Here is a 14,756-nt window from a genome sequence, read left to right as displayed (position 1 = left end):
CTGGAATACCCGATAAAATTAGATTATTTAGCCTGCAATACTGCTTCAAGTGCTCAACGCAAGACGGCGCTCTTCAACTTAACGTTCTCACCAGCCACCGACTCGAGCCGCTTCATCTTATCCTCGAGGCTTTTCAAAGGGGTCTCAAAATCATCAATCTTCTCACCATAAAAAGTAAGAGACTTCAACAATTCATCGTATTTCTTATTCATATCCCTAATGTCTGTTTGAATCGATTTCAAAACTTGATGTAATTCCATAACGCAAGGAGCGGATGAGCAAGAGGGCGGAGCAGGATCACCGTCAACAATAGTGGAGCAATTCGCACCATCCCTACAATCCTGGCATTTCCAAAATACCCCATCAGTTTTATAATGAGCCAGATTCGACTTAAGGATTCCAACGCAAAAGTTTTGATTTGATGTAGACCCGGAAATGGCGAAGAAATTGCATTTAGGACAGTCTCGAGACATCGTGTTCTGAACGAGGCTTAAAACGGGTCGATGGATAACGAAGAAAAACTGATTCCTTCGGTACCTCACAAAGGCAGTGCAAATATAAAATTAAATACCTTTTAATAAATACGATATAAAGCTTTTCCAACACCACAGGCACCCTTAGAAAACCAACACGGAAAAAGCCAACCAAAACTTGAAGAGGTTGAAAAACACGCTAGTCAGATTCACACTCGAAAATGAGTTAATTATAGATTCAAGTTGTATTTAGTATAAAGAAGGAGATTTAGGCGTCCCAGCTACACCCATTTCTTCTGCGCAAGCTTATGATAGCAGTCGAAAATAAATGATAGTTAAGATCAGTATTTTTCTGGTATTGATTGACCAACAACTGTAGCATTTTCTTCGCTTTGAACGACATATGTTGTGCATAAACACAAAAGTATGCATCTGAGTGTGCAGAGCAAACAAATTCCTTGATTACTTATACCTATAAACCATTACAGTCAATGATGTGCAATGATTTTTTGAAGCAAATAACATGATTTGTGAAGTTTAGAGGTGTCTGTGATATTTAAACTGAAATACACATAATTAATATCAAACGGATAAGCATATCAAGAAAAGTTACAGCAGAAATAACTTCATTACATTGCATTTATGTGGCTTTGCTGGCAGATAGTGACGCGATCGAGATTTCTTTTCAGTGCCACATATCCGCTCATCGATACTGAGATTCACGAACATCTTCGAATTAGCTACAATGTAAATCTTTCTCAATAAATTTAAAGACTTGGATATTAATAAAAAAGATACATTTGTGTTAGTCAACGTGTTTACATTTATTTGTTAATCATGAAGAGTTGTTTTCCCTACAATCAATTCACCAACTCCCGTTTACCATGAAATATGAAAATCAATCATAGGATGATTTCAGCAGTGAATGATGCAGGTAGTGTAATAAATATTAAAATGTCTGCAATGAAATTGTGGTCAGAAAACGAGAAACTGTCTGGAGTAAAATTGGGTTCCAGCCAAAGTGGAGTCTGAACTACACTTTGGTCCACCCGCGTTCGAAAACCACCACTTCTTGGCTGAAGTTTTCAGAGTTACTGCCAAAATGAATACTTCGTGAACTAGTTACGTTCCACCGTTGCAATGTTACGCCTATGGGAAGGGATAATCCGATGAAATGTACATTAATTTATTAGCATTACAAAATTAGTATAATACAACATTTTTATTATTCATATAAAATGTGAATTCTGAAACCACAACAACCAAAAGAGTATGTCGAAAATTCTTGAATTACGACCAAGTTATTGGAACGGAACCCCAACTAAAATCAAGAACAACCTGTTAATTCAAATATCTCGTTTGTGTGATAAAACATTTTTGTCTTTTATTGATAATATCCATGTTGGAAGATTAAATATAGTATAATATGATTGAGAAGTTCTATGGATGACCCACTAAAGGCAGAAACCAACTCAAACATTGTTTGTTTTAATTTTATAATATATTATACATTATACATATTATATTTTTTGTCTTTTGTCTAAAAAAAGAAACTTGATGGACATAGTTATTTCTAAATTAAGCGATTGGAGAGGAAAATCGTGTAGTCTGTTCATAGTTTATAAATCTATAATGATTCTTTTTCATTGAATAGTTCTTATCGATAATTTAGCAGTTAAAATAGTTAAAATAGATCTCTCTCATTAAATGTGCAAAGGTGACCTCTTTGGAAAATTATCTAGGTGCTGTGATAGACAACAAGTTAACAATAGAGTGAACATATAAACAAACTATGAAAATATTATTTATTGCACTAGTCGATTTATTGAAGCAGTAAAATTAATTTTTGTTTATAAAAAAAACATCTTTATTCATAAAAGTATTTTGCTTCGATAATGGTAACTTTAACGTTCATTTTTCATCCATCTCCTTTAAAATAAAGCTACTATAGTCTCAAACCTGCCAGTGTGGAGCGAAGGTTGTAGATTTAAATCACATATTGATTAGCTGTAGAATGTATGGAAGGCATCGTTACCCAATTTTTCACGATGTCGGCCTGTACATCAAGTTTGTACATTTTTATATAACCTGAGGAGTACGAAAATCTCATGTCTTATTAAAAGAATTGAGAAAGTTAAATATAAAAATAACAATGCAGTGTTGTATACGCTACTAATTTTGTATAAAATAGGTTTCCATTCATATTTTGATGAAAACCTAACTAGAAAACGTAAATAATGTATTCAAAGAACTTCTCTTGCGTAAAATTACACAGGAAATAATCATTTTCCTTCTCGTTCTATCCAGTAATAATAGAGACTGGTCTGCTTTAAAATAAATTCAAAGTTCCATAACGGGAACAATAAGTTCCAACGGTAACCGGAATCCGAAACCTACAAAACGAGTAGGAAGAGGTTATTTTAAATTCAATATTTTCGTCGGTTTCCACAACAAAGTTTACAATTTACGCTTCATTCGCGCAACGGCATTAAATCATAAATAATTAATGCCATTAGGAAAACGTTACGTTTGCGTTCCCAGTTTTAAAGTTGCACTCGAAAATTTTAATTTATTTTGTTCACAAATAAATTATCCCATGTCGTTTATTAATCGTACTCCGTGTTAAATATTTATAGAAGGGCGAACGAGCATTTAATTTTGAATTGTTTAGTGGTTCCAATCAAATATTTTGTACAACCGGTTTTCAATTTTTGGACTGGAATTATTTTATTAACTTCCAATAAATAATTAACGTGATATTTGATAGTGTAAAAAGAATATTAAATGTTTTCAGTTCAATTTCCAAATTATATATAGAATATATAGAAAATTTATTGCTATCAGATTCACAGAAAGCGGAGAAGTTAATTTTTTAAATTGTAAGTTTACTATGTTTTGTTAATTTTAAAGAATTTTCCTGCTTTTTTATTTAATAGTTATTGTTTATAAATTTTTAGGTGAAATACTTTGTACTTTCCTAATAAGGATATCAAAGATATTATGGATTAAAGCAAACATTGAGAATGATCAATACATTTTAATCATAACAATTTCGCTAGTATCTAAATCGAATAAGATTATACGGGCAGAATATTGGATTATTTAAGTAATCTTATACACATAAATAGGACTTAAAGCTTACATAATTCTATTATGTTTTCATAGAAGTGATTCAAAAGTAGTTCACTTTTGCATTCACTTAAAATTGTAAAAAAAACCTAATATTAAAAATTGAGATTGCTTCTTTAAAATTCTTTCATAATTCTACAGATTTTAATGTTAACAGAGTAATGATGGAACTGCCCCAGGTAAGAATATATAGTTATATAGCAAAAAGTGAGACTTAAAAAGAAGTTGTCGAAGGAATAGGAGTATGTCTTCCCCGAAGAGGCCCAGGAAAGATTTTCCAAGGCGGTATAAAGAATCAAACAAGTACCAAACATGAAAAACGAGGAGTTAAGAAACTGCCTGAAGCAGCTAGAGATCTTAATCAACAGCTTAACGAAACATGTAGTGAAATTCCGTAACTTCAAAATTCAAAGAGAATGAAGAAAAAAATAAAGACGGGGAAGTGTGAACTCAAAAAAAGAAGTAATAGTGTTACGAGGAATTCCTTAGAGAATCAAAACTTAAAAGAATTCCACTTCAACAGCGTGAAGAGTCTAAACAGAAGAGACAAGAAGTTCAAAGTCCGGGAAGTTTGGCAAAGATAGGATAAGGACTGAACCTAAGAAGAAACAACAGTTGGGTTGGGTCGGGTGCGAGGCAATGCTTTAGTTGCCAACTATTTGGCCACGTTGCAAACAGATGCTTGCTGACAACATCCTCGCCAGCCAGATCCGCAAATTACGATGGAACGCATTAAAATTGCCCTAAAATAAAAGGGCAATCCTCTCCTTTCTCCTGCCTTTTCTCCTTTCTTTCCCTATTTCCCTAACTAAAACGCTAACTTGACATAACATGACATTGAATTTTTAAACCTTGACTCAAGCACCAAGAACTCACTCAACATTAACGAAGCTTCATATAATAACAGGAAAATAATATTTATGCTAATTATGACCACAAAGACAACAAAATATATTCAGCCAAAAACACCATACACCCCTCCCTAAAAAAAACCCCAGAAGAACGAGGATTTTAAAGCCATGGTTGCAACTCTAAAATCGCAACTATCTGGGTCCCATGGCAACTACTCCTCTCCTTTCTCCTGCCTTTTATCCTTTCTTTCCCTATTTCCCTAACTAAAACGCTACCTTGACATAACATGACATTGAATTTTTAAACTTTGACTCAAGCACCAAGAACTCACTCGACATTAACGAAGCTTCATACAATAACAGGAAAATAATATTTATGCTAATTGTGACCACAAAGATAACAAAATATATTCAGCCAACCTAACCTTACCACAATATTTTAAACTATTTAAATTTTTAAAAAGTACACGGCTATATTCACAAGGTTGAACATAACCTAAAAATAAAGATAAAGCAACCATTACTAATAATAACATTCAACGTGAACTAAAAATAAAGAAAAACATAAAAATAGAGAAAATTTTAACAACATTTAAGAACGAATAATTCAGGAAAGTACTGATGAAAGAAGAGATGATTCCAGATTTCGAAAATTAAAAGTATAACAGACGTAAGTTAATTTTTGAAATAACCTAAAAACATGTGTTTTTTGAAGAACAAAATTTATTATATATTTTTAATTTAGTTTTTAATGTGATTTTTTAAATTGTATAACAGGTGGCTATTGCTCCTGAAGATGACTAAAAAGAATTAGTCGAAACCGGTAGAGCCGAAAATAAAAAAAAAAATACCCTTCTGAAAAGCAAAGTTTTTTATTTACATAATCTAAAATAAAAGCCCATCAAACAATAAGGATAAACAAAAAACGAAGAGAGACGAAAGATTAAAGGAAGAAAGGGCAAGGTTCAGAACGTCAAAAACATACGAGGAGTGTCTTATGCTATTAAATCTACTAAGAAGGTAGCTACATCGAAGGACCTTCACCACAAAAAGGTGAAAATGTGGAAGAACAGAAGCGAGCTTAGATGGTGCTCAATATGCTTCAGGGATTGGTCCCTACAATAGCCATACGAATCAGGACTGGTAAATAAACCTAACGATATTTTATTTCAGAAAAGCAGGCTGGTGAGATGGAACGCTCACGGAATTAGAAAGAAGTCTGAAGAAGTTTTGAAATTAACAAATAAAAAAGTGATCTGGGTAAAGATGTCAACCAAAACCCATCTGAAGCCACATCAGTCCGGTAAAATACCAGGGTATAAATGTTTCACAAATGACAGAAAGAGACTGCCAGAGGGAGGTGTTGTGGTAACCATGCGACAGAAATTTGTGGCGATGATTTGAATGCAAAAATCGAACTTGAGAAAGTTGACTGTAGGATTAGAGAATTGACGAATGCTTCAGGAAGAATGAGGTCAAAATGAGATCTCAGAAAGTGCGAACTGTTCTAGAACTACAAAGACAAAGATTCACTGGCCAAAATTCTCTTACTCTTAGAATACATGGTTAATGATATGGAAGAAGAACAGGATGTAATTATGAAGTCCAAGAAAAAAAAATGACTAATCACCACCATCAAGAAAGCTATGGAAGAAGCAAAAGTCATGCTCCTGTCAACAAAGGAAAACAAACTGGGTTTATTTATAAAAGAGAGGAAATTAATAAAGGAGAAAAATAGCGCAAAAAGGGAGATGGATAAAATATGGACAAGACTCTCGTTGATGGTGGAGAAGATCTAAACCTGCCTCCATAGAAGCTATTGAAGAATATAACAAGGAAACTAGAATACAAAACAAATAGCCAATGGATATTCGAAACACTGAAGATACTTCCCAAAAATGCAACATTGCAAATCACGAAGATAGTTAACGGTGTAATAAAATGACTCGTAGAAAGACTTGTGCGAAAAGATGCATCACCACCCGGGAACATGAAACCTATACAACCCAACCCAACACATAAATTCAATATTAGTTAACAAGAAATAGCTAGCGATTCCGGGTTATCATATTTTTGAAACACAAAAATTATAAACCCATCATAAATATCATCCAATCACGCGGGTTTTACCCAAGATCTACATGGTGATGACTTCCATATCAATGATGAATAAAAGAAAATCAAACGTTGCCGTCGTGTATCGTTCTCTAATGGGTAATCTTTTTCATAATCATAGAATAATTAATCGACATAAAATGCATTACCGGAATGTTGAACAAATTGAACATCAGCGTCTTTGTACTGCAAGTTCAAGACAATTTCAACGGTGTAATATATTAAGATTTTCTCGAAAATGAACTACAAATTGCTTATAAATCTAATAATATGTCTAAAAGTAGGACGCCACATGTTGTTTCAACACATTAATTTTGATTTTAATGATCGCTGCATAAGTACAAATGGACCGCTAAATTGGCTTGCTAGATCATTAAATCATACTTCACCAAATTTCAAAGTTTGGATCATCCAACGCATTGAAGATGAAGAATATTATTTTAAACACTTGTTTCAATTGAAAGGTAAGACTTACGAAAGACGAAACATCAGAATCTGCGATCCACTTATTCGATGATAAAAACTATATTCTGTTGTAAACAAGTAGGTATAAAACAAGGCTATCTCTGACGTCAGAGGTAGCCGTAGTCAAGGACACCCTTCCCCCTCCACCTCCCCGGCTTCCAGCCGACAAGGTTGCCCTCTAGCGGCGGGTAGCTGAACTACACGCACGTCATCAACGCCGCCGTCGCCGCCGCCGTCGCCGCCGTCGCCGCCGCCGCCGCCGCCGCCGCCGCCGCCGCCGTACCGACGCCGCTGGCGCGCGGGTTCGCGGTGCCGGATGGGCTGGTGCCGCGCGGAACGGGTTGGGCGGGTGCGGGGCGGTTGGTTGCCATACTAAATTTTTTGTTTATATAAATATAAACAACTGACGTCGTTGACCGCAAAGATTGTGTTATTGCATAATAAGGAACTGTTGCGGTTACGCCAATGATAATAATAATCTACAAAGAATTTCCGATCGTTTGTTCGGATGCGACGTCATTAAACGAGTAAGTGAGAATCCAAAATTCATTGGAGAGTAATATGCGCATGCTTGAACAAGGAGAAGGATTTTTGTTTGCAGGATATTCATTAAATAAAGAAAGAAAGAATTAGTTTTAATTAATATAATATATTGATAAAATGAAAAACAAATTACGAGTTAAAATACATATTCTCATTATTTTTAAAATGTCCCCATGGTCGCGTAACTATGGAGGAATCGGGGGATATGTAGCGCTTATCATCATTACTGTTTAATGCAATTTTATTCACATTCATAGAATATAATTTATGATTTTTAGTTCGAATTGTATTAAAATTAGCTAATTTTACTTCATCATTAAAAAGTACATCTACAAAATCATTAAAAGTCAAAGTATTCGAAGCAACTTTACCAATACCTTTCACCTTAGGTGCTATTTCCTTATCGTTAATTTTTAACATATACACTTTAGGTCTTAAAGATATAAATTCGGTTAAAATCTTCCCTTTACATTCATCTTTAAATTTTCCTGGAATTTTTTTGTTTGTTAACGGAATTTTCCAAATATTATCAGCTACTAAGTCGGAAGTATCAAATAACTCTACATTTTCTCGAATAGCATCATAGATAGAATAATTTGGAAGTTTACATTTGAATTTATAAATTAAGGAATCTGTATCCATATACAAAAGTTGAATGTGAAATGCATTATCTAGACAACGTTTAACAAAATCATAATGGAAGGAATACATTAGCGTTTTAGATAATTCCAAAACTGTAAACCCTATGTAAATAGGCTTATTAAAAACGATTTCAGTTTTTTCAAGTTCTATTGATACAATATTTTCACTAAATATTTTTAAACATTTAAATTCAGGGCGTGCGATGTATTTTCGAGTACTGTTCCAATTGTTACAAATAATAATTTTTCTTTTTTTTCTATCGTTTTCCATAGTTTTCCCAAAATGAGCATTAATAATTAATTTAAAAAAGCTTTTATCAAATTCATTATTCGCCTTCATTCGTAAGTCGGTATTTAAATCAATAAATTTTTTTAACCATGGAGATTGTTTGAATTTTAAAATACGATGTATTTTACCTAGTTTAATACCTAAATTTACTGCTTGTTTTAAATTTATGTAATGAATGATGTAAGAAGTTTTATTATAAAGAGTGCAAAGTAGTTTCAAAACCGAGGAATTCGGAGGTTTCATATGTTCAGATAGTAGCGGAAAGTCACTATAGAAGTCATGCAATTCTCTGGGTACAATTAAATCTGCTTCTACGATATAGCCATATTCAGAATCGTTGGAGACATTTAACACATCAAAATTCATATCGCTTACCCAGCTAAATTCATTAATCGGTATATATTGACTCTGTGCCCAGCCATACAAATTAGTTGCATCCCAATACATTAAATATGTATGAAAGGGATCTCCATCGTAACTATTAGGAACGTAAGGGTTGTTTGCTTTTGCATATCGATGAATAGATTGAGTGATGCCTCCTCTAATTCCCTTTTCTATAAATAAAATCATATCTATATCTTGAAGCAGTTCTAATTGTACATGAGTATATTTCAAAGAAGCAGCCCAACTTAAACCTGGAGCGGTATAAAACGCAGCGGCATCTAATCCATAATGAGTCATTGTTAAATTCCTAAAATTTTCGAATACATCCGATAGAAGAAGAACATCCGTTTTTAAATATATGTCTGAATAATCACCTAATGTTTCACAATTGAATGAATTCCAAACGTTGATTGCATGTGAATAGTTATCGTCAGATATGCTCTCCTTTGTGAGTAATGAAAAGAAATGTTGTTTTTCAGGCAAGCAAGTTTCTTTAAATTTATCGAAATGATCAATATAATCATAAGGATAAATACCTTTGCGTGTAATTAACTTGAATAGATCGGGATTAGGGAAATGAAATTTGCTATGAATTAATTGCTCCGGTTTGAGATTGGATACAAGCTCATTTAATGAGGCTGCCATAAATCTATAACTATCTAGAAATATAAATTTAATTTGATTGATTTTAACCGATAAAGAAATGTATGTTTCATGATTGATCGGAATAATGCTGACATCATACTTTTCAACAAGATCTAAAACGAAGAGATGTATATCGTAACCACTAAAATTATGAAAAAAAATCGGTATACTATAATCCAGTTTAATTTGTAAGTTACAGTTCATACAAAGAGGAGAAATGAAATTTCCTGTGAAATGATCATGATGTCGAACTTTAGGATTTGCAACGGAAAATTCGCAATGGCATACAGGACAGTTATATGTGGAATGATATATAGATATTTCAGTTGGAGTCAGTTTCTTTATGATATTTGTAGTACTAGCTTTTAAAATTAAATGAAGTTCTCGGCTAAGTTGCTCTAATTGATCTATAAACCATGTTTGAGGATTTTTTCCTCGATACAATTTAAAGCTATTGTAGCTATTATTATATGAACAAACGATATTAAATGCTACACTGCAAGCTTCATGTAATTGATAATTCAACGTATATGATTTTGTATCTGTATTAGGACAACCATCAATTTTTTTGAGTAATGATTCAAAATCTGCGTATATTACGAATGGCTTTCTGATTAGTGCCTTAAAATTTTGAAATTGTAAAATACGTTTCTCAGGGAGAGTAATCTTGACAGCTTTATGATTCATACAATTTAAGGAATGTTTTTCCAATAGAATTTGTTTATTAAAATGATTAAGACAACGATCACATATATATAGTTTAGTCTTATCTTTAGTAATTTTTTTATATAATAGAGCAGATAAATCATGTATTAAACAATAATGATGTAAGCTGTTACTTTCTAGAATTAATAAATTAAAATGATTTTCTTTTACCTGTTTTGTATGAAAATAGGGGCCTATTAAATCTAGTTCATCATTGAATCCAAAAACGTTAACAGAAATTGTCGGATTTAGTTTTTCGAACTTAGAAATATCTGTTAATGTAATCGGAAATTCAATTCCGTTTAGATTAAACATTTTTTCGATATTAAAATTCGAATAAGAATTCATTTCGCATGAATACATTTTATACAAACCCGCCAGTATACAATATATGAAGCATAGATTATCATTATTACGTATATTGAGAATGACGCCTTTTTTCCGTGTTGATAATTTCGGAGGTAGTGGAATATAGGTTCCTGCTAGTAACGGAGAATATTTATTGATACATACCAATAAATAGTTAATTGAAACGAATGACCATCCGGAATTGCGTTCAGCGAATTCCCCCATCTAAATAATTACAAAAAAGAAATAAATAAAAAATAAATAGATGAATGTTTAGAAATGTAAAAAGTACTTGCCTGATTACATATATCCTCATTGAAACCCTTCAATATAGTAGTAATGGAAGAAGACTGCAATACTACAGCGTTGGATGTATTAAAATATTTAACATCTTCTTCTCCGCTTGTAGGAATGATGAAATTAGCGGAAAGTTCTAAGTTCATCTTTATCCCGGACATTTCACGTTTTAATACATTTTGTACTCTCGATTTTATAAGAAATATGCAATCATCTAAAAATGTTTTGGGCTCTTTGTGCACTAAATTGATGATAGCTCCAGTTCGAACACGAGATTGAAAAGCGGAAGTTATGTCTTGCCATCTAATCCGATCGCTGCGTTTCTTATGTAATCCTTTCCCATATTTAACCCCTTTCACTACTTTTAAACTATTTACAATTTTTAAGTGTATTTGTTGTAGATCGCATAAGATTGATTGATAATGCCTCTTAACCCCTATTCCTCCATTTTTAGTACGTAAAAGCTTAGTTAGTAATCGAATATTTCCTCTATTTAATTTTTGTAATCTTTTAAATTCATCCTCAGATCTACAGAGATTCAATAACTTTCTAGTTGTTTTAACAGTTTCAATTGTTACAATTTCCATTATGATCTAACTATATCTAGGTGTAAACTCTATTAATCTATTCTAATTTAAGCATCTAAATATACCTAAGTTAAAAAAAATTTTTAAACTTTTATGAATTCAAATTCATGTAAAAGCATGTCTTTCCCTACAAATTTACGATTGACTAACGTCAAACCAATTTGGGGATGTTCCCCCGAATTAACCATCTCAACAAACTGATTGCTGACTTGATATAAATACCTTTCCGGAAGAAAGACAATGTTCTCGTTCAGCTCCGCCAATAGAGTCGGATATTTTGCATTAAACAATTGCTTTAAAGTAACTATTGGATGTATTTCCCCAATCTTGAATTCCATACACGATATTTTTGGCTTCCTTTCGTAAACCGACACGTTAGCAGCTTTTAATTCTGCATCAAATATGTTATCTCTAGTTGAAGAGGAGCTTGAACTGCTGTCGGAGATAGCCAATTCTTTTTCGTCTTCCTTATCGCTTCCCGAAAGGGGATGCTTGGTTTTACACTTTTTAACTGTTTTAGTAGGAAAAGATGTAGGAACTAACGAAGTTTTTTTTTTTTTAAATTTAGGCATCGTGAATAATATTTGTAATGTGAACTCGTGTAGTGATATTCGACAAATGATAAATCCTCTAGGCTGCAGCGTTTATATAGGAAATTATTTGGATTAGATAGTTCTAATTTAAAAAACCTCATTTTGCGATTCAAAATCCGTTGGACCGCACACGCAAAAAAAATTTGTTGGGATAATTGAATTAAAACGGAAGAGTGTGGCAAGAAAAAATGATAGCAACTATCAAAGATTTTGTAAACTTGCATGACACCGCAGAAGAGGAAGTTTCTATTGTTTAAAAAAAATCCGTTGGACCACATATAACAAAATTTTCTCGAATTAATTAGAAATTAATCTTTTTGTAAAATAGGAAATTTCTATCGTTTTAAAAATCTGTTGAACCGCACGGTTGTTGGAAAAAAACATTTTTCGTTTGTGTAATTATGTTAAAGCGGAAAACCGTGGCGAGGAAAAACGATTGCACCTATCTAAGATTTTGTAAACATGCAAGACACCACAAAAGTGGAAGTTTCAATCGTTTTTAAAAAAATCGTTGAACCACATACGTGATAGATACGTAAGAAATATTTTCCTCTTACGTAATGCCAGCAACTATCAAGGATTTTGTAAACCTACATGACACCGCAGAAGAGGAAATGTCTATCGTTTTGCTAAAAAAAAATATGTTGAACCACAGACGCGATGGTTGCAAATTTTCCTCATGCGGTGAAGAAAAAAATTATTTGAAAAAAACCGTTGCACCTCAAATGATATGAACTTCATATAAATACGCCTGATCGTTTACCGTTTCTCATAGTTTGTTCTCTTACCGTATTGTGCTACCGTAACGATTCAAAATGCCAAAATATATTCTTTATATTAATGAACGTGATGATGGAGCAACGGAAATCGAAATTTTCGGTTCCGATTGCAAGGTGGTGGACGGTAAGTAGTACACATGTAAATGTTTATTTATTTTTAAGAGTTTATTATTGTTTTACTATTACTGTCTCATAATTAGATGCGAAATGCGATGTTAAGTGGTGTGAGATCATAGAAATGGTGCGGAGACGGGAGAAATCCCGTCATCCTACGCAAGAACATGTTGGGGGTGTGAAGAAAGAAGTCGGCGATGGCTTTGAAAGTAATTAATTTATTCTTATTTAATTCCTACCTTTTTATTTATTTATTTTTTTTCGTAGTGGCTTGGGAGGAAAACGAGAACCTCAAGTCGCCCTCACCTCACTCGAAAGATGTAGCGAAAGAATCCAGCGATGCTTTTGAAAGTAAGTACTTAATTTTTTCTTTTTTAATTCTTATCTCTTTAATAAATTATATTTTCTGCTTTTTACTCATAGCAACTTGGCAGGAGAGTGATAGTCCTAGGTCACCCTCACCTCGCTCGAAAGGTGAGGTAATGGATGATGAGGAGCTCATCGCAATTAATGGTCATGATGAGGACTATGCGCGGGGCATATCGGATATACAACAAGCATGGGAACATCCCCATCGATATGAAAGAGTGGCATCGCCTCCAACACTAATCCCGTTGGAAACACCTAGATCTACCCGACAAGCATGGGGACATTCCCATCGATATGAAAGAGTGGCACCCCCTCCAACACTAATCCCGTTGGAAACACCCAGATCTTCCCGCTGTTATGCCCCTAGAGGATTGGAAAAAGCCCCCCAAAAATCGTTATCGGAGAATAAGACGATGATCAATATTTTAGAAAAAATCGTTGATTTAAACGAAAAAATGTATAAAATTTTAGAGAAAAAATAAAAAAAATTAATTTTTATTGTTTTTTATTATATTTACTTACATGTACACTTTAACATTTCTTCTTAGTTTAATTTATTCAAACCTAATTTTAAAAATTTTGAAATTAACTTTACATTTTCAATTGCGCAATTACTAAATGAATTATTATGATATACACAACTATTTTGCGATGTTGAAAGTAATGGACAATTTAAATTATCCTGTAAATTAATAATTACAGTTTTTGTCTCTGGTAGTAAATCCCGTAACACCGTTTCCTTTTGCGAACCCTTTACAAATATCACCTCCGCTTCACATGTATGCTCGAGCAGAATTTCTCTAAGTCGATTGTAGGCTACATATCCATAGTCATAGTTTAAATGATGTAAGTTGTTTTGTTCCCAAGCAATCTGTCGTCGTTCGCGTTTATTAAGCTTTTCATGAGCTACGTCCGCTTGAAAAAGGAAATGGGAAATCGAGTAACCATCACTTATAGCTAATTCTTTTACCCGAAACCCTGATAATAGAGTAAAGCCCTGCATATCGATAATTTTTATTGGATTTCGTGATGCCATAATTTTCAAACGATGTGAATGTTTTAGAATTGGAGATATCAATTCCTCTGTTTCTTTAATTCGCTTCAAAAATCTTGCTCTATCTCTGGCTGCTTGTTCCCAGCTAGGAATCTCGATATCAACTAATTCGATTTCATGAACGGTTACACTTCGACAAAACTTGACCTTCCTACTCATTTCCCTCCTTCTCTTAAAATTATTGAATTACATGTATTTAATTTAGATTTTAGCCTTCTTGTTTCTTGTTCGCATGAAGAACAATGCCAACTACATTCAGGGCTAATTGTAGATATCGCATTCGCTGCAACCTGAAGTTGCGGTTTAGGCAACACTTCTTGTTCACACTTACTAGCCCACATAGATATTTCCAACCGTAAACCTGAATTTTGAGCC

General features: G+C 33.3%; 2 protein-coding genes across 2 annotated transcripts in view; one reads left to right on the top strand and one right to left on the bottom strand.

Moving 5' to 3' along the window:
- The window catches only part of LOC111416496 (crimpy), a 125,255-nt gene that overhangs the window by 93,217 nt on the left and 17,282 nt on the right, over positions 1–14,756 (bottom strand). The window lies entirely within an intron of this gene.
- Positions 12,706–13,873, top strand: LOC139431485 (uncharacterized). Its single transcript, XM_071199330.1, has 4 exons — positions 12,706–12,968; positions 13,045–13,167; positions 13,226–13,309; positions 13,382–13,873. Exons 1-4 carry the CDS (start codon positions 12,881–12,883, stop codon positions 13,807–13,809), a joined length of 723 nt encoding a protein of 240 aa, XP_071055431.1. The 5' UTR covers positions 12,706–12,880; the 3' UTR covers positions 13,810–13,873.

The sequence above is a fragment of the Onthophagus taurus genome, chromosome 1, assembly GCF_036711975.1.
Source record: "Onthophagus taurus isolate NC chromosome 1, IU_Otau_3.0, whole genome shotgun sequence".
NCBI classification, from domain to species: domain Eukaryota; kingdom Metazoa; phylum Arthropoda; class Insecta; order Coleoptera; family Scarabaeidae; genus Onthophagus; species Onthophagus taurus.
The sequence above is the reverse complement of the archived record's forward strand: the minus strand, read 5'-3'. Positions and strand labels throughout refer to the sequence as shown.